General features: G+C 38.6%; 1 protein-coding gene across 1 annotated transcript in view; it reads left to right on the top strand.

The window, feature by feature from the left end:
* IWS1 (interacts with SUPT6H, CTD assembly factor 1) overlaps positions 1 to 22524 on the top strand; it is a 40589-nt gene that overhangs the window by 9598 nt on the left and 8467 nt on the right. The window contains exons 3-12 of the mRNA XM_049773105.1: positions 5299 to 6367; positions 7404 to 7596; positions 8518 to 8575; positions 11250 to 11347; positions 12638 to 12788; positions 13958 to 14040; positions 15998 to 16127; positions 17316 to 17433; positions 18404 to 18515; positions 19417 to 19473. Of these exons, the coding sequence (XP_049629062.1) occupies positions 5299 to 6367; positions 7404 to 7596; positions 8518 to 8575; positions 11250 to 11347; positions 12638 to 12788; positions 13958 to 14040; positions 15998 to 16127; positions 17316 to 17433; positions 18404 to 18515; positions 19417 to 19473 (2069 nt within the window). The remainder of the gene's footprint in view (positions 1 to 5298; positions 6368 to 7403; positions 7597 to 8517; positions 8576 to 11249; positions 11348 to 12637; positions 12789 to 13957; positions 14041 to 15997; positions 16128 to 17315; positions 17434 to 18403; positions 18516 to 19416; positions 19474 to 22524) is intronic.

Genomic DNA, 22524 nt, shown 5'->3' with positions numbered 1-22524 from the left:
TAAGAGTTCCTTTCTCTCCACATCCCCCCCAACACTGCTTGTTCTCATTCTTTGTGATGTGCGCCAATCTCTGGGGTGTGAGGTGCTACCTCATAGTTGTTTTGATTTGCATCTCCCTGATGATTAGGTATGTGGAACATTTTTTCATGTGTCTTTGGCCATTTGTATTTCTTCTTTGTCAAAGTGTCTGTCCATTTCTTCTCCCCATTTTTTGATGGGATTAGATGTTTTTTTCTTGTAAACCTCTGTCAGTGCCTTGTATATTTTGGAGATTAGCCCCTTATTTCGTGGGTATTGGCTGAATAGTTTCTCCCACTCAGTGGGTGGCTCTTGTATCCTGGGCGCTATTTCCTTTGAGGTGCAGAAGCTTCTCAGCTTAATATATTCCCATCTGTTAATCTCTGCTTTCACTTGTTTGGAGAGTGCAGTTTCCTCCTTGAAGATGCCTGTAGTCTCAATGTCCTGGAGTGTTTTGCCTTCGTGTTGTTCTATATATCTTATGGTTTCAGGAGTCATCTTTTTTTTTCTGGTTTATTGTTACAAAAATACAAGATTTTTGTTGTGATCTGCTGCTCAGCATGTAAGTTTGTTTCTAAGATTTTTTTTAGTGACCTGTTTAGTAGGAATGTGTGTGTTTCTGTACACTCATGCACACGCACATACATAACACGTCATATATAAATACTAAGAATTCAACTTCTTTTCCAATTTGAAAGCCTTTCTCTTGAATTGTGTCAAGGACTTCCAAACTAGGTAAATGATTAGCCATGTGCCTAAACTCAAGAAGGAAGGATTTCAGAGTAGATTCTGGTTGAATATGATTCTGGCTTTAGGTTTTTGGTATATGGTCATTTCTACTTGTATCCAATTTTGTTGAAGGTTTGTTTTTTTGTTTTTGTTTTTGTTTGTTTTTTGGTGGTGTGTGGTTGGATGTTTTATTTTCCACACCTAGTGGCATTCAGGGCTTACTCCTGGTTCTGCACATAGGCAGGTAAGCCACATACAAGTCATGCAAGTCATGCACTCAACCAATTTTACTATTGCTCCAGTGCTTGTTGAGGGTTTTTTGGGGGGGCAGGGTGGTCACAACTGGCAGCGCTCAGGGGTTATTCCTGGTTCTATGCTCAGAAATCGCTCCTGGCAGGCTTGGGGGACCATATGGGATCCCGGAATTCGAACCACTGTCCTCCTTCATGCAAGGCAAATGCCTTACCTCCATGCTATCTCTCCAGCCCCTTGTTGAGGGTTTTTATTATGAATATATGCTGAATCAGTTTCTTTACTCTAAATTCATCTTTTCAGGATTTCTGTTTCTTTGCTTCTGATTCAAGTTTGGGAGGTTATATTCTCAAAATGCATCCATTTCTTTTTGATTTATCAACATAGTTGCTTAAACATGCATAGTAAATTTGCCGTCTTATATTTCAAAGGGATCTGTTGTAATATTTTCACTTTTGTTTAAGAGTTAAGAGTTCTTTTGGTTTGTTTGTTTGTTTTTGCTTTTCGACCTCATCCAGTGATGCTCAGGGGTTACTCCTGGCTATGCACTCAGAAATCACTCCTGGCTTGGGGAATCAAACCTCTGTCCATCCTACGCTAGCATGCACAAGGCAGATGCCTTATGCCCTGTGCCCCACTTCGGGCCCAAGTGAAGGATTCTTTTAAAACATTCTAAGTAGTTCTTGCCATTGAACCTTTTGTGATTTTCAATTGTATTAGAAGTTCAAATCTTTGGAATGAAGAAAAAATACATACACATCTATGCATGTGAAAGAACTCTTTCCATTTAGTTAGGTATCATCTCTTACATTTAAATGTGGGAGACAAAGTGGAAAGGAATCATGGCATTTAATTTCTACTCTAAGAAAATTGGAGATCATACTTGGCAGTGATCAGTACTTCTGGTTCTGCATTCAGGACTGTTTTGGGGAGACTTGGGACCATATGTAGTCCCACAGATTAAAGCACCCTACCACTATACTGTCATCCTGACTCCCTCTAAATCAGGGGTCCTCAAACTTTTTAAACAGGGGGCCAGTTCACTGTCCCTCAGACCATTGGAGGGTCTGACTATAGTAAAAACAAAACTTATGAACAAATTCTTATGCACACTGCATATATCTTATTTTGCAATGAAGAAACAAAACAGATACAAATACAATATGTGGCCCGCTGGCCATAGTTTGAGGACATAAATTTTAATTATATAATACAGTATTAATAACGTTACGATGTTACATAATGGTCCTAAGCGTACTCATTTTGTAGCTAAAAGTCATGCTTTTTTTATCAGTTTCTCCACCCAAAGTCCACCCACCCCTAATAACAATCTTTTTTTCTGCCCTTTACATTTTTTTAATTTCTCATTTAATAACATGCAGTATATTTTTCTCTGCCTTATTTAATTTAGAACAGTACTTTCAAGGTATAATTCCACACAACATCACAGTTCTTTTTTTCATTTCTATTCATTTATTGGTAAACATTGAAGTTGTTGACTGTCTTGACTGTAGTGATGCTAAACATTAGCATGAATACGATATCTTTTCAGTGTTTTCATTTCACTTGATTCTATATACCCAGAAGTAGGATTGTTGGATCACGTACTTTCCTTCTAGCAGTGCATTAGGGTTCCCTTTTCTCTCCAATCTTATCAGTGTGTTGTCTTTTTGGTGACATTACTTATAATGGTTAATTAGCTAATAGCTTATCCATATTTCTAATTTATTTCCCTTCAGAAATTTTTGTTGTTGTTGTTGTTGTTGTTTGTTTTTGGGCCACACCTGGTGACGCTCAGGGGTTACTTCTAGCTATGAGCTCAGAAATTGCACCTGGCTTGGGGGGCCATATGGAATGCCGGGGGATTGAACCTAGGTCTGTCTTAGGCAAGGCAGGCATACCTTACCTCTAGCGCCACCATGCCGACCCCCCATTCAGAAATTTGATGCTATTGAATACCTTTATCTATACCTCTTAGCCATTAATCTCTCTTTTTTAAAAAAAAAAACTCCTCTTCCATTTCTCCATAATTTTTTGTTGTTTTTTTTTAATCAAAGTGGATTTTAGTTTTTTTATTGTGACTTCTCAATTTTGTGAGGTATTAACCCTTTACTGAGTAATAATGGCAACTATTTCTCTAGCTTTCTTTATTCTTTTTGCATCTGTTTCCCTTATTATGCAGGTGCTTGTATGTCCTCTTTGTTTAGGCTTTTAGTACCTTTGTTCTTAGTGTCAAGTTTTAAAAATTAAGACGAATGTCAAAAAATATAGTTTACATTTTATAGTTTTTAGATCTAAGATAATTATTTTTATAGTATAAGATGGAAATGCAATTTCTTTATTGTCTTGTGTGTTCAGTTGTCCCAATCATATCTATATACACTATATTTAAGAGAAAGAAATCAAAAAGAATAATGCATACAACTTCGTTCTCCTAGTCAGGATCTTTTTTGAGTCCATACAAGTTTCAATATTCTGTACCTGGCAAGGCATTGGCATTTTCACAAGGATTGCATTGAGTGTAGGTGGGTAGTATGAATATTGTTTTTAACAGTGTCTAATTTATAAGTAAGAATTTTTGTGTATTCAGGATTTCTTTTTTTTTTTTTTTTTTTTTGGTTTTTTGAGCCACACCCGTTTGATACTCGGGGGTTACTCCTGGCTAAGCGCTCAGAAATTGCCCCTTGCTTGGGGGGACCATATGGGACGCCGGGGAATCGAATCAAATCGCAGTCCTTCCTTGGCTAGCTCTTGCAAGGCAGACACCTTACCTCTAGCGCCACCTCACCGACCCCAGGATTTCTTTTATTAAAATAAATTTTAACCATATAAAACACAAGAACATTCTTTTATTAAAAAAAAAAAACTTGGGAAATAGGGTCCCTAGCGGTGGTGCAGCAATAGGGCGTTTGCCTTGCACGCAGCTGACGTAGGATGGACCACAATTTGATCCCCTGGTGTTCCACATGGTCCTCCAAGCCAGGAGCGATTTCTGAGTGCATAGCCAGGAGTAACCCCTGAGTGTCACTGAGTGTGGCCACAAAACAAAACAAAAAACATGCAAAATATATTTGCTTGCATTTCTTTGAAAATATGAGCTATAGGGGCTGGTGCAATACTACATCAGATAAGGCACTTGCCTTGTACCCAGATGTCCTGGGTTTGATCCCTGACACTCTTATGGTCACCAGAAGTAGTACCTGAGTATAGAGCTAGGAGTAAGCCCTGCACATCTATAGATGTAACCTAAAATATAGAGAGAGAATTGTGTGAAAGAAATTTTACTTTAATCTTGCTTTACAAAATACAGGTCTCAGACCTGGAGAGAATGCTCGGGGACTGCGCACATTCATGCAGGAGACCAATTCAATCCTTGACACCACATAATTTTTTTCCCCATGCCAGTAGTAGCCCCTGAGCTCTACTAGGTATGTTAAGGTTCATAAGCCTAAAGGGAAAATGTGTGCAGTTTTCTAAAGAAACTCCTGGATTGTGCTTTGCAGATTTGCTTTGCTGAAAGCTAGTTATTTTACCTTTTTAGGGCCCAAATGGTAGATGGTGTTTTTAAAAAGCTGATTTGTTCCCATATAGATACAGGACGAGAATTCTACATTTAATTGTACATACACTCTTAAAACATTGTTAGTAAAAAATGTAAATTAGTGTAGCCATTTTGGAAATTGCTATCGATTTTCCTTAAGATGCTAAGGATAGTAATTAACATGACAGTGATCCTACTTTTGGTTATCCAAAGTGTGCAGACTCTAATATAAAAGTTATATGTGTTCCATTGTTATTGCAGTGGTATTTTTTTAACCAGAGCTGAAAAACAGAAGCATTTAAAGTACCCATTAGTAGATGGTTAAATAAAGATGATATGATATACTTATATTATAATGGAATCCTGTTTAGCTCTTTAGGGAAAAAGATAATTTTACCATAAAATCATGGAAAGTAATTCAAAGGGATAAGTCAGAACAATGATTTTGTCTGTATGGTGCAATAAAATTATACAAAATTTTATGAACAGACAAAATCATGTAATACCCAGTAAGTATTGATAATAGACTAAGGTCAATAATACTCTTGTCAATTACCTATTAGTAATAGGTTCTCAAGACTACCTAAACAGAAAAGGGTTGGAGAAGGAAAAAAGAAGCGGAGGGTTCATGAAACTAGTTCATTGAATATAGTTTTAAAAAATAAAACATAAGTAGAATAAAAGAACATTATTGAAGACTGTTATCATTTCACTGCCAAGCAAAATTTCGCACTGAGTTCTTTCCTTTTCTTCTACAGAATGAACCTAGTGATCGAGAAGACGATCTCAGTAAGAGACACCATGCAACAGACTCTGAGAATGAAGAGCCCGCACACCTCAATGCTAGTGACTCTGAAAGTGAGGAGCTTCACAGGCCAAAGGACAGTGACTCAGAATCTGAAGAGCAGGTGGAACCTCCTGCTAGTGATTCCGAAAATGAGGACGTCAATCATCACGGAAGTGACTCTGGGAGTGAAGAGGTTAGGAAATTACCTGCTAGCGACTCTGAAAATGAGGAACTTCTTAATGGACATGCCAGTGACTCTGAAAGTGAAGATGTTCGAAAGCATCCTGCTAGTGACTCTGAACTTGAAGAGCTCCAAAAGAGTCCTCCTGCCAGTGATTCAGAAACAGAGGATGCTCTAAAACCTGCAAACAGTGACTCTGAGAGTGAGGAACCCCCAAGGCACCAAGCCAGTGACTCTGAAAACGAGGAACTTCCCAAGCCAAGAATTAGTGATTCTGAAAGTGAGGAGCTTCCCAAACCTAGAGTAAGTGACTCAGAGAGTGAAGGACCTCCAAGGACTCAGGCCAGTGACTCTGAAAACGAAGACCTCCCCAAGCCCCGTGTCAGTGACTCAGAGAGTGAGGGCCCACCGAGACACCAAGCCAGTGACTCTGAAAATGAAGAGCTTCCCAAACCCCGAGTTAGTGATTCAGAAAGCGAGGACCCCCCAAGGACCCACGCCAGTGACTCTGATACCGAGGAGCTTCCCAAACCCCGGGTCAGTGACTCGGAAAGTGAGGAGCCTCAGAAGGGAGCTGCCAGTGATTCCGAAACTGAGGGCACCTCCAGGCACGGACAAAAGCCAGAATCAGATGGTGACAGTGATGGCGAGAATAAGGGAGAGGAGATGGTGCAAAATGACTCCTTTCATTCAGACAGCCAGATAAACAGGAAAAGGTTTCATAGTTCTGACAGTGAAGAAGAAGAACCCAAAAGGCCAAATATTGACAGTGACGAAGATGAAGAAAAAGAGGGGGAGGAGGAGAAAGTAGCAAAGCGAAAAGCTGCTGTGCTTTCTGATAGTGAAGATGAGAAATTATGTAAGAAATAATTTGGGGCTTTTCTTATTTAACTTAGAACTAGGAGAATTTTCTCTTTTCTGACATAATAGCTATGTTTCTCATCTTTTGGGGGGTGAGGGTTGGGCAGCGCTCAGGGGTTACTCCTGGCTCTGCACTCAGAAATTGCTCCTGGCAGGCTTGGGGGACCATATGGGATGCTGGGATTGAACCCGGCTCAATCCTGGGTTGGCAACATGCATAGTAAATGCCCTACTCCAGCCCCCATCTTCTGTAGTTTTGGTTTTTTTTTTTTTTGTTGTTTTTGTTTTTGGGCCACACCCGGCAGTGCTCAGAGGTCACTCCTAACTGTCTGCTCAGAAATAGCTCCTAGCAGGCACGGGGGACCAGAGACATCGGGATTCGAACCAACCACCTTAGGTCCATGGATCATCTTTTGTAATTTTTCCCAAGTTTGTCATGCAAATCTTGGTAGTAAATTTTCTTGTTATATGTTCCAATCAAAATTTGAAATTGAACCTCTTTCTACTCTTTTTTTTTTTTTTTTAAAGTCTTTAAAGAACTATATCTGTATGGAAATCTGACATTATCCATTGTTGCTTGTGGGGCCGTTTGACATTGACATCCTAGCTGCTATCCAGAATGAAGTAGCATTCATTTTTAGGGATGTGGATGAGAAGCTCCTCTATAGAGATTCCTAGGTCTTTACCTGGGACCCTGTTATCATAGATACTGATTTTTACTTGATTTGCTTTTTATGAATTTTTAAAACTACATTCCATGATATTCTGACCATTGATAGAAAATGAAAAATGCCCCATAAGTGCCAGTTTACTAAGCACGTATAACATTCCCAACTGACTAGCAAGAATCAAGCATCATAGAAATGAATATTAAGGTGATTTTTAGATCTAATATTAGATGACTGAATGAACTTTAGTTGGTTTTGTTCTCTTTTAATTCTAAACTCAAGAGGCTTTTAATTTTTGTCATCTACTATATTTTTAAAGTGCCTGTCATGGTGATAAGATTAATGGTAATATTTCTTTCTCCCTAGCAACAAAGAAGAGTCGTGTGGTGTTTGATGGAGATGACTCTGACAGTGATGGTGCATCAGACAAACCCAGCAAAAGAGAAAAGACTGTAGCATCAGATAGCGAAGAAGATGGAGGGAAAGAAGACTTACCTGATAAGAAAAATGAAGAGAAGGATCTGTTTGGGAGTGATAGTGAGTCAGGGAATGATGAAGAGTAAGTGACAGTATAATGTGAGTTTTTAAGGATTCATATAAGATGGTAGAGTGAGTTTGTCTTTTCAAGTTCTTTGAACTTTTATAAAATTTTTCTATAGAGGGGCAGGAGCAATAGTACAGAAGGTAGAACACTTGCCTTTGCACCACATAAGGTCCCCACAGCCCACCAGAAGTGATCCCTGAGCACTGCCAGGTGTGACGCAAAAACCAAAAAAAAAAAAAAGGTTTTTTTTGCGTGTAGAGATATAGTACAATAAATGTATTTTGCTTAATTAAGTAGCATTGAGATAAATAGGGTTTTAGCTCCTTAACTATTGCTACGTGCAATAGTAACAACATGGATGAATCTGAAAAATACTGTTGGAAGAGTAGAGTATACCATTATTTCATTCAAGGACTAGAAAGGTTGATCTGTGGTGATAGGTTGCCTCTAATTTCAGATACAGGTGTGTGGGCTGTTGACTTAAAAGGGCCACAAGGGAAATTTCTAAGGAGGTTGAATTCTATCTTAATTAGGGTAATGGTTACATTAGTGTGTGCCTCTCAAAATGCATTAAAATGATACTTTTAAGATTACCTTTCTGTGCCATAGATATAGCTCAAATGCTGTGCCTGCAGGAACCTCTGGCTTGATAGCTGGTACCACATAGTTGCCCAAGCATGAGCAGATATGGTCCCAGAATACCAACAAACACTTAAATTTTTGCCATGTGTAAAATATACCCTATTATGTACAGCAGGGAGGGCACTGCTTCGCATACGACCGACCGGACTGTATTCCCAGGTTCCCATATGCCGCCCTACCCCACCCCGCCCCTCTGTGCATCTGGAGTAATTATTGAGCACAGAGTGAGAAATAAATCCCTTGAGTACTGCTGAATCTGACCCAAAAATGTAAGTTTTATTTTATTTTTTTTAGGAATCTTATTGCAGATATATTTGGAGAATCGGGTGATGAAGAGGAAGAAGAATTCACTGTAAGCATAAGATGAAAAAAATTTAAATTTTTTTACTGTTATTTTCTTACAGCAATGTTTTTCTGGTATATGGTTTAAATAAGTGAAAATAAACAACTAAAATGTATTCTAAAGAAATCTATAGCAAAGAGGTTCAGTAAAAGAAAAGCTATACAAAGGCATAAAGAGAAATAGCAGACAAAGTTAAGTGGGGAAGTAAGCACATAAAGATATAATAATGGACAAAGTAGCCCAACAACAAAGGGGTTTGTGGCAGCAGATTTGTGGTAAGTTCACAGTGTTGCAGACCGGAAGAGCAGCCACAATAACAATGGATGCAACCTACCTATCCACACAAGTTAGAAGCCAAATATGCTGAAGATTACAGCGTCCAGATAATCTCCCACTCACATAAACTACCCTGAGGCCTCCCTGGCAGTGGGAAAGATCAGTAGTAATATAGGAATGTAGTGTCTTGAGACCACATGGTAAAAGCGACACAAAACCTCACCATGCCTGGTGGGTGAAGACTGCAATCCTAAAGACCCAAGCAGTACAAATACCACAAATAACCTTTCTGAAATGAAATTCAGAGTGGGAAAGCTTAGGATATTGAGCAAGTTCAAAGAAAGAATAGAAAAGATTGCCAATAAAACACAGGAGAATATGAGAGCAGAAATGGAGAAAAATACAAATGACTGTCAAAACAGCTCGGGAATTTCACAGCCTCAAAACCAACTTTAAAAGACGAACTGAATGGAGTACTTTATTTGGGATAGAGCGTGTCATGCCCGGCAGCACTTAGGAGATCATGTGGCATGCCAGGTTTTGAACCCAGGTTGGCCACCTGTAAGGCAAGGATCTTAACTGCTATATTATCCCTCCAGCCAGAATAGGGTAATTTGAATACCTGAACAGACCTATCACTATCAGGAAATTGAAATAGTAAACAAAAAGCTTCCCAAAACCCCAAATCCCAGGCCCAAATGGATTCACTAGTGAATTCTTTCAGAACTTCAAAGAGAATATTACCAATCCTTTTTAAGCTCATCCAGGAAATTGAAAAAACAGGAATAATCCCAAACAGTTTCTTTTCTTGTGGGGGGGGGGAGGGGGCGGAGGTTTCACACCCGGCAGTGCTCAGGGATTACTCCTGGCTCTGTGCTTAGAAATCACTCCTGGCAGGCTTGGACCATATGGGATACCGGGATTTGAACCACCATCTGTTCTGGGTTGTCTGCGTGCAAAGCAGACACCCAACCGCTATGCTATCTCCGGCCCCCTAAACAGTTTCTATGAAGCAATATATTACCCTCAAGCAGATAGATACCACAATAAGAGAATTATAGGCTGATATGCTTGATGAATATAGTTGCAAAGATCCTCACAAAATACTAGCAAATAGAATCCAACAATTTGTCCAAAATTTCATATATTCATTATCAAGTAGGATTCATCCCAGGGTTGTAAGAATGGCTTTACATAAGCAAGTCAGTATAATTTACCATATCAATAAAATATTAATCATATGGCTTTATTAATAGATGCAGAGAAAGCATTTGACAAGATCCAGCACCTGTTAATGATAAAAGCTCAACAAGAGAATTGGGAATGAAAGGAACTTTATAGTCAAAGTTTATCATTTACTATGTGCCAACAGCAAACATGCTCAGTGGGGAAAACTAAAAGCCTTTCCCCTAAGATCAGGCACAAGACAGAGTTGCCCTTCTCTCCACTTCTATTCAGTATAGTACTGGCAGTACTTGCCATAGCAATTATGTGTTCAGGTAGGAAGGGAAGCACTCAAGCTCTCAGTATTTGTAGATGATAATGGCAGACCTTAAGACTCCGCATAAAAAACTTCTAAAAAAAAATAGATCTCAACAGTAAACTAGCTGGCTAAACAGTAACAACCTCAAATAAACCAGTAGCCTGGGCAGAGAATTACTAACATTGACCTTTAGGTTCTCTAAGCATTGCTTACTAGACCCCCCAAAAAGAAAAACTTTCGCAAAATATTTAGATCATTCTTGTAGTAACAAACTTGATAACCGAATCAATCACTGTGGACAACTAGAATGAATAACTATGCTGATATATCAAAAGAAGCAATAGGTTCTAGTGAGTACTGGAATTGTTTTCAAAAATAAAGGTTTGTCTACTAAACAAAAGAAATAGCTAGGAATTTAGAAATCTCAGAAAGGTAAAAGATCCATGAGGGAAAATAAAGCAACATAAATGTATACATGTGCTTAGTACATACTCCTTGCTTTGAGCTCAGAGATCACCCCTGGCAGTTCTCTGGGGACCAAATTTAATATCAGGAATCAAGCCAGGGTTGATTCATGCAAGGCAAGCACCCTGCCCACTGTACTGTCTTAGGCCTGTAAGTGTAGTCTTTTCCTAAGACCTAGGGATAGGAGGGAGTTTCATGTCACATACCTTTTGTTTTTTTGTTGTTGTTGTTAATGATTTTGGGTTTGGGCCACACCTGGTGATGCTTAGAGGTTACTCCTCGCTCTTCATTCAGGAATTACTCCTGGCAGGCCCTGGAAAATATGTGGGGTACCTTGGTTGGCCTTGTACAAGACAAACACCCTACCCTCTGTATTATTCCAGCCCCTGAATCTTTTTTTAAATATAAAAAAGAACTATTGAACAAAAAGAATTCTGGCTAACTTACTCTTCCTTTAAGGGTTTTAACCAAGAAGACCTGGAAGAAGAAAAAAGTGAAACTCAGGTAAAAGAAGCAGAAGATTCAGATTCTGATGATAACATAAAGAGAGGAAAACAGTAAGTCTGGTTTTTGTTGTTGGCTTTGTTTGGTTTGTTGTTTGATTTGGTTTTAGGGCCACACTTAGTGGTGCTTAAGGGACCAAGTGGTGCCAGGGTTCAAACCCAGGCTTCACACATCCAAAGCATATGCTCTGCTTTTGAGCCAGTTCTCTGCCAGAGTCCAGCCCCTTGTGAACAGACCTGAAGCAGGGGCCTCACGAGGATTAAGAAAACAAGACGGGCCGGCATGGTGGTGCTAGAGGTAAGGTGTCTCTGCCTTGCCAGCGCTAGCCTAGGACGGACCACGGTTCGATCCCCCAGCATCCCATATGGTCCCCCAAGCCAGGAGTAATCCCTGAGCGTCACCGGGAGTGGCCCAAAAACCAAAAAAAAAAAAATAATAATAATAATAAAGGGGCCGGGAAGGTGGTGCTAGAGGTAAAGTGTCTGCCTTGCAAGTGGACGGACTGCGGTTCGATCCCCCAGCGTCCCATATGGTCCCCCCAAGCTAGGGGCAATTTCTGAGCGCATAGCCAGGAGTAACCCCTGAGCGTCAAACGGGTGGTGTGGCCCAAAAACCTAAATAAATAAATAAATAGAAAACAAGACAGACAAAGAGAGACATGCATGGGGTCAGGGTTCTCCCAGCTTCTAGCCTGAGAACCCAGACTGTCCTCCACTTAACTATATTTTATTGTTCAGTATCACTCAACCTGGGAGGAAGGGCAAGTGTTGGTAACTGACAAAGTGCCTATCTAATATTAATCAAGCCTGAGTGGGTCTTTACTATAAATCTCAAGGGGTATGTGAAGAGAGGAGGAAGCTAAGGCAAAGTCTGGATTGGGAGAGGGAGTGATGGCAGACATGCCAGTGAATACTGGATCCTCATCAGCAAAGCATTGTTTTGCTGATGCCTGAAGCCAGGTATTCAAATTAAGAGTCCTTAAATCATCTCTTTCTGCCATTCTCCTCAGACTATCAATTTTCTAGCTAAACTTAATGATTTCTTTGATATCTTCATATCAATAGTTCTCTCCACCCTTTTTTTTTTAACTATTTCTAGATTATAAACATAATGCTCAATTTTCTCCCTTTACTTCCTATTGATTTGCAATAATTAAGTTGAATGATCTTGACAGTGGAAATTACATAAATCATATATGTGATGGTAGCAGACAACAAATTAATTCCCCTTTTGTGTTAATTCAGTTGATTTATAAACATTTGAGGCTCTAACATGTTAGTCTGTAGATTTCTATATTTTAGTCAAATAATGTGTTTTTCATTTGATTTTGTGTTAATACTTAGTATGGACTTTTTGTCGGATTTTGAGATGATGTTGCAACGGAAGAAGAGCATGAGTGGCAAGCGCAGACGGAACCGTGATGGTGGAACGTTTATTAGTGATGCTGATGATGTTGTGAGTGCCATGATTGTCAAGATGAATGAGGCTGCTGAGGTAAGCTTCCTTCATCTTTTAATTGGTTGCGATTTTTTTTAAAGCTTACATCCTAAACTACACATAGGGCATTTTGTTCTAATCGAGCATTTGCACATCTAATTACCTTTTCTTTTCTTTTCTTTTTTTTTTTTTTTTTTTTTTTTTTGGTTTTTGGGCCACACCCTGTAATGCTCAGGTAGTTACTCCTGACTATGCGTTCAGAAGTCGCTCCTGGCTTGGGGGCCCATATGGGACGCCAGGGGATTGAACCACGATCCATCCTAGACTATCACTGGCAAGGCAGACACCTTACCTCTAGCGCCACCATGCCGGCCCCACACATATTTTAAACATAAAAATAATTTTAATTCTTAGTCGCATAAAAAGGTAGAACTTTTAAGTATCTTTTTTGTTGTTGTTTTTTGTGCTACACCCAGTGACACTTAGGGGTTACTCCTGGCTATGCACTCAGATACTGCTCCTGGCTCGGGGGACCATATGGGATGCCAGGGATCGAAACCAGTTCCATCCTGGGCAGCAGCATGCAAGGCAAAAGCCCTATGCTGTGCTAGTACTTTAAGTACCTTTAATAATGTATTTATTAAAGTCTCATAGAATGTTACTCCTGACTTTTCCACTATAATTTGTATTTCAGTTAATATCAGTAATTAAGCTACAACTAATCCTCTTAAGTTTTCATTATGAAGCCTAATAAGATAACTTTGTAGATAAAAGGTATTTTTGTTTGTTTTTGCTCTTCTTCTTTTGTTTTGGGGCCACACCCAGGGGGCTTCAGTGGTTACTTCTGGCTCTTCGATCAGAATTACACCTGACAGGCTCAGAGGACCATTGGGATGCCATGGATCAAACCTGTCCTGGCCGCGTGCAAGGCAAAAATACCCTATCCATTGTACTATGACTTCAGCCCAAAAGATGTAAAATTGAATTTCTCAGGGAAAATTCTGCCTTCTTTTTCCCTTGAAATTATAGTAACTAGGGCCATAGAAATACTGCAGCAAGTAGGACAACCTGCCTTATACACGGTTGACCCGGGTTGATTTGAGTCCTGTCACCACCCTGAACACTACCAGGTGTGACCCCCAAACCCAAAATATAAATAAAGTTATAGTGACTATAATTTATCATCAACAATTAGTATTACACTTTTTAACTTTTTTTTTTAACAGGAAGACAGGCAGTTGAACAATCAAAAAAAACCAGCACTGAAAAAATTAACATTATTACCTACAGTGGTCATGCACCTTAAGAAGTAAGTATTCTGGGGTCCTTAGCAATGTTACAGTGAGGAAGGCATTTGCCTTGCATGCAACTAACTCAGGTTTGATTCCTGGCATCTCATATGATCCCCTGAGCCTGCCAGGAATAATCCCTGAGCACAGATCCTTGAGCAAAAACCCTGAACACTGTTTCCTGGAAACCCCACCTACCCCCGCACTCACCTCCAAAAACAAACAAGAAGTATTCTATCCTTGAAGAAAATGTGTTTCTTTTGGGCCAGAGAAATAGCTTAGCAGGGTAAGTACATGCAAGAGGTTAAATTTGATCCCTAATATGACAGAGTCTCTTAGCATTGCCAAGTATATACCTCCTCTCCCACAAAAAGCATTTTTTTCCTTATGATCAAATAATACTCAGATCATACTGTTGTCTTAGAAATAATAGAAGTGATTGCCTTTTAATAAGTCACAGAAAAATAATAGTGAAAGAACTTCCTTAATCATGTTAGTTCCTTAAATTTTCTTTAGACTGTAATGCCTGAATGAATCAAACAGAACAGATAACAAACTGCTACTAATAAAAAGAATTTGAAAACACTTTCTTTTGACAATCCAGTTGAGTTTCATAAAATTGCATTCATTTTCTTAATGTGAAAACACATCCTAGGAGACTACTTGTAGCATGTATTGTAATGCTTTGATAGCCTGTTACATTATAAATTATGTCATTATTCCTTCTAGATTAAGGACCCTTTCTTGATAGATCCTTGTTAACATGTTTTCACTGATTTGCTCATATTCCTGAGCAACTCTGGTTTCTCTTTGATCCTAGCCATAGCCTACTTTTGTTTTTGTTTTGGGGTCACACCCAGTAATGCCCAGGAGTTACTCCTGGCTATGCGCTCAGAAATCGCTCCTTGACTTGGGGGACTATATGGGAACCTGGGAGATCGAACCACGGTCCATCCTAGGCTAGCTCAGGAAAGGCAGACAGATGCCTTACCACTTGCACCACTGCTCTGGCCCAGCCTACTTTTGATGGCTACAGAAATGTGTGTATACTCATCCACCAATGATGTTTTTTTTCCCTTTGTTTTTGTTTTTTGTTTTTAGCCACACCCGGTGATGCTCAGGGGTTACTCCTAGCTATGAGTTCAGAAGTCGCTCCTGGTTCATATGGGACACCAGGGGATCAAACTGCAGTCTGTCCTAGTCTAGCACACGCAAGGCAGACACCTTACACCCTGCGCCACTGCTCCAGCCTTGTGTTTTGTATTTTCTTACTAGATAATAAATAGCTATCTCTGTCACAATAGAGAATTTTCAGTTACAGGTTTCATGTATATATTCACATATGTATATGTGTGTGTGTGTGTGTGTGTAGTATCATTAATTTTAATACTAGCAATAAATTCTGCACCTAACATGGAATTTAATCAATCCTGTGTTGGGGTTTTGTTTTTTCCTGCTAGAATCATATTCTCCATGTCCTGTAAAGAATAGCAGAGTTTGCCTTTTTTTTTCACAAGAGTATAAGAATCACAATCCTGGTAGATCAAATATTTTTAATTGTACTAATTGGAACTCATTAATTTGACTGTACAATTTAGAATAGCAATAACCTATCTTGTGTAATTTAACCTATGAATTGGTTAATCAGTAAAAAAAATAGGACTAAAACTAGTTTTGGGGGTAGAGGGGCCACACCGGTTATGCTCAGGGGTTATTCCTGGCTATTTGCTCAGAAATGACTCCTGGCTCTGGGGACCATATGGAATGCTGGGGACCAAACAAAAGTTCGTCCTGGATCAGCTGCATGCAAGGCAAATGCCCTACTGCTATGCTGTTGCTCCGGCCCCTAAAACTAGTTTTTGAAAACAACACCAAGTATGTTTTTAAAAAAATCCAGAGATAGCTAGAATAGAACTTAGGTTTATAAATTTAATAATTTCTTGTCATTGTCATCATCATCATTATTTATTATCTCAGACAGGACCTTAAAGAAACATTTATTGACAGTGGTGTGATGTCCGCCATCAAAGAATGGCTCTCCCCTCTGCCAGATAGGAGTTTGCCAGCACTGAAGATTCGAGAGGAGTTGTTGAAGATTCTGCAAGAGGTTGGATGTGAATGAACTGTTTCATTTGTTGTCTAATGTGATTTTTAATATCACAATCTTCATGTCACTGTCTATTTAGATATCCTCTCTTTCATGAGTTCCAGGAAAGGGATACTTTAAACATAGAAAGATATCGGAGAAAGGGCCGTAGAGATAGCACAGCAGTAAATTGTTTGCCTTGCATGCAGAAGGACGGTGGTTCGAATCCTGGCATCCCATATGGTTCCCTGAGCCTGCCGGGGCCGATTTCTAAGCATAGAGCCAGGAGTAGGCCCTGAGCGCTGCTGGGTGTGACCCAAAAAAACAAAATAAAAATAAACAAAAGAAAGATAACAAATAGAATGAGCTAATTTTATATTAAAAGAAAGAATTTTAGTTTGTACCTATAGTTTATCTGAGATGAATAGATAAAACCACAGTAGTGGCATGTTCTCCAGATCTACTGAGGCCAGAAAGACCACCTGGCTCAGTCAAGTAAACTTAGATTTGAATCTTGAACTGTGCCTTCTTTATGTGGCTGTCCACCATGGGCAAGCTACTTAAAGTACCAAGGAATCTCTGTATGCTAGAAGGATGCATATTTGTTTTATATTTACTTGGTATTATTTTGGTTTGGGGGGGTTGTTTGTTTTTCCCTAGGGGAGTAGTTAGTAGGAGCAAATGGTTTTGGCAGCATTGGGGGTAGAAGCCAGTACAAGGCCAAGTCTCTTTAACAATGAACCACCCCCCTAACATAGTGTTGAATATTTGTATTGGTTCATGTATTTCTCAGGACGAATCCATACAAGATTGTATGTAATTGTATAGTCTTCATTTTACAGATGAGGAAATTAAGACTCAAAAGTTAAGTCACTTGTCCAAGGTCACATAAATTGCAGATGGATGTCTGTGCTTGGATCTGTTTAATTCTGAAGCTCAGGCTGACTCATTAAATTGCTGGCCTCATAGCATGTTTACTTCACATTTCCTCACATTGTTCTGGTTTTCTTTAACTTATCATAATATTAATCTATCAGCTCCTGGCATAAGCACTTTGTCTTTGTGCTCATTGTATATATGTATCCTGAAAATGGCATATTTTATTATTGTGATGTAAATGAGTCTGGTCTTGGATGCCCTTTAGAATAGACTGGCATAATTCCCAGCTTCTGAGTGATTGAAATGTCTATATGTGTTTATATTCCCCAGTTACCTAGTGTGAGCCAGGAGACCCTGAAACATAGTGGGATTGGACGAGCAGTGATGTATCTCTATAAACATCCCAAGGAATCAAGGTCTAACAAGGACATGGCAGGGAAATTAATCAGTATGTACATTTTGATTTTTGTTTTTTTTGTGTTTATATGGGTAGAGAAACACATATATAAATGAGTCATCTTTTTAACCAATGGTCTTAAAATGAATCAGTAAGTTAAAAAGTTTGTGATTCGTCAGGTACCAGTATTTTTTCCTTAAGTTTGAAGTGTGTGTAACTAGCAAAACCATACATTTTCTAATTAAGTGTGAGAGTGATGGGTAAGAGTGCAGACCTAAGGCTGGAGCAGTAAGTAGTACAATAGGTAAAGCACTGGACTTGCATTTTCTGACCCAGGTTAAGTTCTTGGCTTTCCATAAGGTCTTGCTAGTCTACCAAGAGTGATCCCTGAGCACAGAGCTAGGACTACACTTTAAATACAGTGGGTGTGTTTTTAAGAGTCAATAAAGGTTCAAATTTTGGATTATTTACTTGTCTCACCACGTGTTCTTAGTCTAGTGATTTAGACTCAGCCATTGTTTCCTCCTCTGTAAAACAATTATATTTACTTTAGATCATCAAAAATTATTAAATGACAGTGTGTAAAGCACAGTGCCTAGCACATAGACCTCAAAAAATGCTAGCCTTCACATTTATCCTTTTTAGGTAATTACTATATTTAATTAAGACATTATGACAGGTCCAGAAATTTTTTTCTTTTTAGAATTTCAAGATTTTATATTTTTGGTAAATTTAAAAATTGGATTGCATTTATTAAATTGAACAAAAATAATTGATGACTTTCAAAATAAAATAATGGTCTTTTTTAAGTCTGATGATTTCAAACTTAAATCTAATTTCAATGGATTTTCTAATCACCTAGTACTGGGATAATTCTGTGTTTGTTCTATAAATGGTTCTAAATAACCTTCAAGGAAGAATATTCTATTTGTCTAGAATATCTTACAGCATGAATGTCATTATTTTGTGTTATGATAGGAGAAATGCTATTTGTGAGTTTAATAAACCATTTTTACTATAGATGAGTGGTCTCGCCCTATATTTGGTCTTACCTCAAACTATAAGGGGATGACAAGAGAAGAAAGGGAGCAAAGAGATATCGAACAAATGCCTCAACGGAAAAGAATGAACAGGTATGAGGAAATGTACTGCAATGGCGTGGGTTTTGGGATACTTAAAATTAAAATAAAAAAAACTAGTATAATCTTAAGGTTTTGATATTCTTTTTTAACTGGGACTTATCATGATAGAACCTTTAAATGTGATATGTAGTGACCACCTCATATCCCTTCCCAGATTTTTTCTAAATGATTGCTGTGGAATGTGACCTCTGCACCAATTCTGACAACCTCCAAAACCAGTACTTTTATTTGACCACTTGCAGGACAAAATTCCCCTGTTCCATTTTCTTTCTTTTTTTTTTTTTTAAATTGGAGTGGAGAGAGTGTTTATATTGATTAAATTGAATGCAGATGTATTCAGTTGTAGAGCAAGGGAAAAGATATTAGTAAAAAATACAATTACTGGCCCGGAGAGATAGCACAGCGGCGTTTGCCTTGCAAGCAGCCGATCCAGGACCAAAGGTGGTTGGTTCGAATCCCGGTGTCCCATATGGTCCCCCGTGCCTGCCAGGAGCTATTTCTGAGCAGACAGCCAGGAGTAACCCCTGAGCATCGCCGGGTGTGGCCCAAAAACCAAAAAAAAAAATAAAAAGGGAAAAAAAAATACAATTACTGTTCACTCATATTACCTAAAGTGGAGCATAGTTTTCTATAGTTTTAAATGCCTACACAATTTTAAGATTGAAGGATGTTAGTCTTTTATCTAGGATGGTAGTTCTCATATATGTGCTTAAATCCTCATAATGAAACATGGTATTCAAATAAACACTAAAATAGATGTGTGCCCTTTTTTTTATATTAAATTGGGATTACTTTTTTGTTTCAGTGTAAACTGGTCGAAGTTTGATAATACATTTGTTCTTTATAATTTTCTAACATGCCTAATCATTCTCATTGATTGCTTTTTTTCCAGCACTGGTGGTCAGACGCCACGAAGAGACTTGGAAAAGGTGCTGACAGGAGAGGAAAAGTAAGATTTTTGTATTAATTTTTTTTCTTGGAACATACAGAGAATTTTCAGCCTGTTTTGCATAAGGAAATAAGGCAAATGAAATGTGTTCATATAGGTTGAAGCTTAGAACTAATTGTCAGTTTTGCATTTATTATTTAATCACAGCATTGTTTTGGGTTCTGAGCAGGACATAAGGAACATTGAAAAATAATTCATTCAATGAAGACTTATTTTGAACAAACAGGTTTCTGTTAGGCTCTGGGAATTCAAAATCAAAATAAAGTCCATACTCAGAAAATTCTTGTTAAGCAAAGGTAGGTTAAACATGCAAGGCTAGTTTTAAGAATAGCAAGTAGACTTAAGTAGTGAAGCAGAAGTTTGGTACCTGAGCTATGGAAAGAAAAAGTTATAAATTAAGATGAAGCATTTTCACTTTGTGATTTCACAGGAAGCTTTTGAGCATGGACATGAAGTCAACAAAGTTTATTTGGAATCCCTGTTCTGGTGGAATGATATAGAATGGGTTAGAAGGTAGAGAAAATGAAGACGAGTAATAGTTCAATTGAGATGATCATTATGGGGAAGTAGCAAAAGATGATTTTGTGGTGTCAGAATTGTAAATTGATAACTTAGTCATTGACTTTACTAAAATTGAAGATACCAGTTAAACGTTAAGCCTAAACAACAGATAATATTACTATCCACTAAAATGAGGGGGGTCCCCAGAGCGATAGTAGAGTGGGTAGGGCACTTGTCTTGCTTGTGGTGAACCCAAATTTGATCTCCAGCACCTATGGTCTTCTGAGCCTGCCAGGAATAAGCCCTGAGCACTGTCCATTGTGGCTCAAAAAAAAAAAAAGAAAAAAGAGATGAAGATTTGAGGACAAATTTATTTTCAGCATATTAAATATGAGGTACCTGGTTAGTAATTCTTATAAATACTTTGAATCTAGAACTTGAATTTTGGGCTATAGACATAGATTTGATAATTCTTTAAAAACAGTCATTGATGCAAAAGAAGTATAAAGAAATAAAACTATAGGAGCTCAAGAGATAACATGCAGGTAAGCGGTTTGCCTTTCATGCAGAAGGATGGTGGTTCAAATCCTGGCATCCCATATGGTCCCCTGTGCCTGCCAGGGGCGATTTTTGGGCATAGAGCCAGGAGTAGTCCCTGAGCGCTGCCAGGTGTGACTCAAAAACCAAAAATTAAATAAATAAAACTATAGTACAATGGGTACTATAAAGTAATATTAGCCTGGGTGCAGAGCTAGGAGAAATGACAATTATCAGGTGTGACCCAAAGAATCAAAACACAAATAAGCCCTCAAAAATAATGATGGTAAGCTCAATTTTAAAGGGATGTATCACCAAGCAGAATCACAATTGAAGATGAATGAGTAGATTTGCCCCTTTACCAGAGGGGAACCTACAAGTGAGGCCAAGCAGAGTTTTGTGAGTGTGGCAGTCAGGCAGCATCTAGAATCTAGATCATAAGCAGAAAATAATGATGAACTAGAGAAAATAAATATAATTTGTTGTAATTTTGAGAATGAGACAGATTGTGGATGGTTTCAGGTAAGAGAATTAACATTTTCTTTGGCTAGCCAATTTTCTCATGTGAATTATAAAGAAATTTGAAGAATAAAGCATGTAAGAGAAGGGAAACAGTTTATACTTCTCTTCTCCCTGTCCTCCCATACCCACACCCTGCTCTTAAGTACAGATTCCCACTCTATCTTCACAAGGGAAGATAGTTACCTAAAGGCTGAATGATTTGAACTCTTGGGCATTTGCAAATAGACTTTATTTGTTTTTGGTTTTGGGTTTTGGGTCACACCTGGCAGCACTCAGGAGTTACTCCTTGCTCTGCGCTCAGAAATCACTCCTGGCAGGCTTGGGGGACCATATGGGATGCTGGGATTTGAACCACTGTCCTTCTGCATGCAAGGCAAATACCCTACCTCATGCTATCTCTCTGGCCCCTGAAAATAGACTTTAATATTGAGGATGATAATTCAAACTTTGTTCTAGTATATTTCTCAAAATTTTACAGTATATTCTAATTGAACATTGTCAGTAGGTTCTTTTTTTTATGCGGGAAAATTTCTTTTCTTTTAATTTCTTTATTTAAACACCGTGATTACAAACATAATTGTAGTTGGGTTTCAGTCATAACAACCTTCACCATGCAACCTTCCCATCACCAGTGCCCCATCTCTTCCCTCCCCCACCCCCGCCTGTATTTGAGACAGGCTTTCTACATCCCTCACTCACTGACATTGTTATGATAGTTCTCAGCATAGTTATTTCTCTAACTGCACTCACCGCTCTTTGTGGTGAGCTTCTTATCTTGAGCCAGTCCTTCTGGCCCTCATCTCTGGGAATTATTTCAGTGTCTTTAATTTTTCTTAAAACCCATCCATCGATGAGTGAGACTATTCTCTCTCTCACTAATTTCACACAGCATAATAGATTCCATGTACATCCATTACTATTACTATGTAATATAATTTAAAGTTGAGAAAAGTGATACCTCCCATATTCCTTTTCTCAAGGATTGCTCTAGTTATTCTTGGGTATATTGTTCAAAATGAATTTCAGGAGTGTTTGAGTCTCTTCTTTGAAGAATATTATGGGTATGCTTAGAGGGATTGCATTAAATCTGTACAATGCCTTGGGGAGTGTCAGTAGGTTCTTAAGTGACAGAAATAAAGTTACAGCATATTTGTCCCCCTCAAAATCATTGAGATCTTAAAGATCTAAAACACTTAGAATAAAGAGTAATTTTTGTTCATTCACTCATACTCAACCAAGTTTAGAGCCGTCTATCTTGACATCTCAAAGACAAGGTAGGAACCATTTCTAAACAGTATGCTCTTTTTTTCACACATACTTCAACCATATAACAGTTTAGACACCCAGTGAAGCCAGGGATTTGACTGGCTCCAGTAATAGACCATTTGCAATGCTCTTGGTTTGATCCATGGCACAGCATGCCTCTTCGTGGCATCACCAGTTATGACCCAAAATAAGCAGAAATTAGGTACTGAGCCTCACTTATACATC

The sequence above is a fragment of the Suncus etruscus genome, chromosome 5, assembly GCF_024139225.1.
Source record: "Suncus etruscus isolate mSunEtr1 chromosome 5, mSunEtr1.pri.cur, whole genome shotgun sequence".
NCBI lineage: Eukaryota > Metazoa > Chordata > Mammalia > Eulipotyphla > Soricidae > Suncus > Suncus etruscus.
Note: the sequence above shows the minus strand (reverse complement) of the source record. Positions and strands in the feature narration are given on the sequence as shown.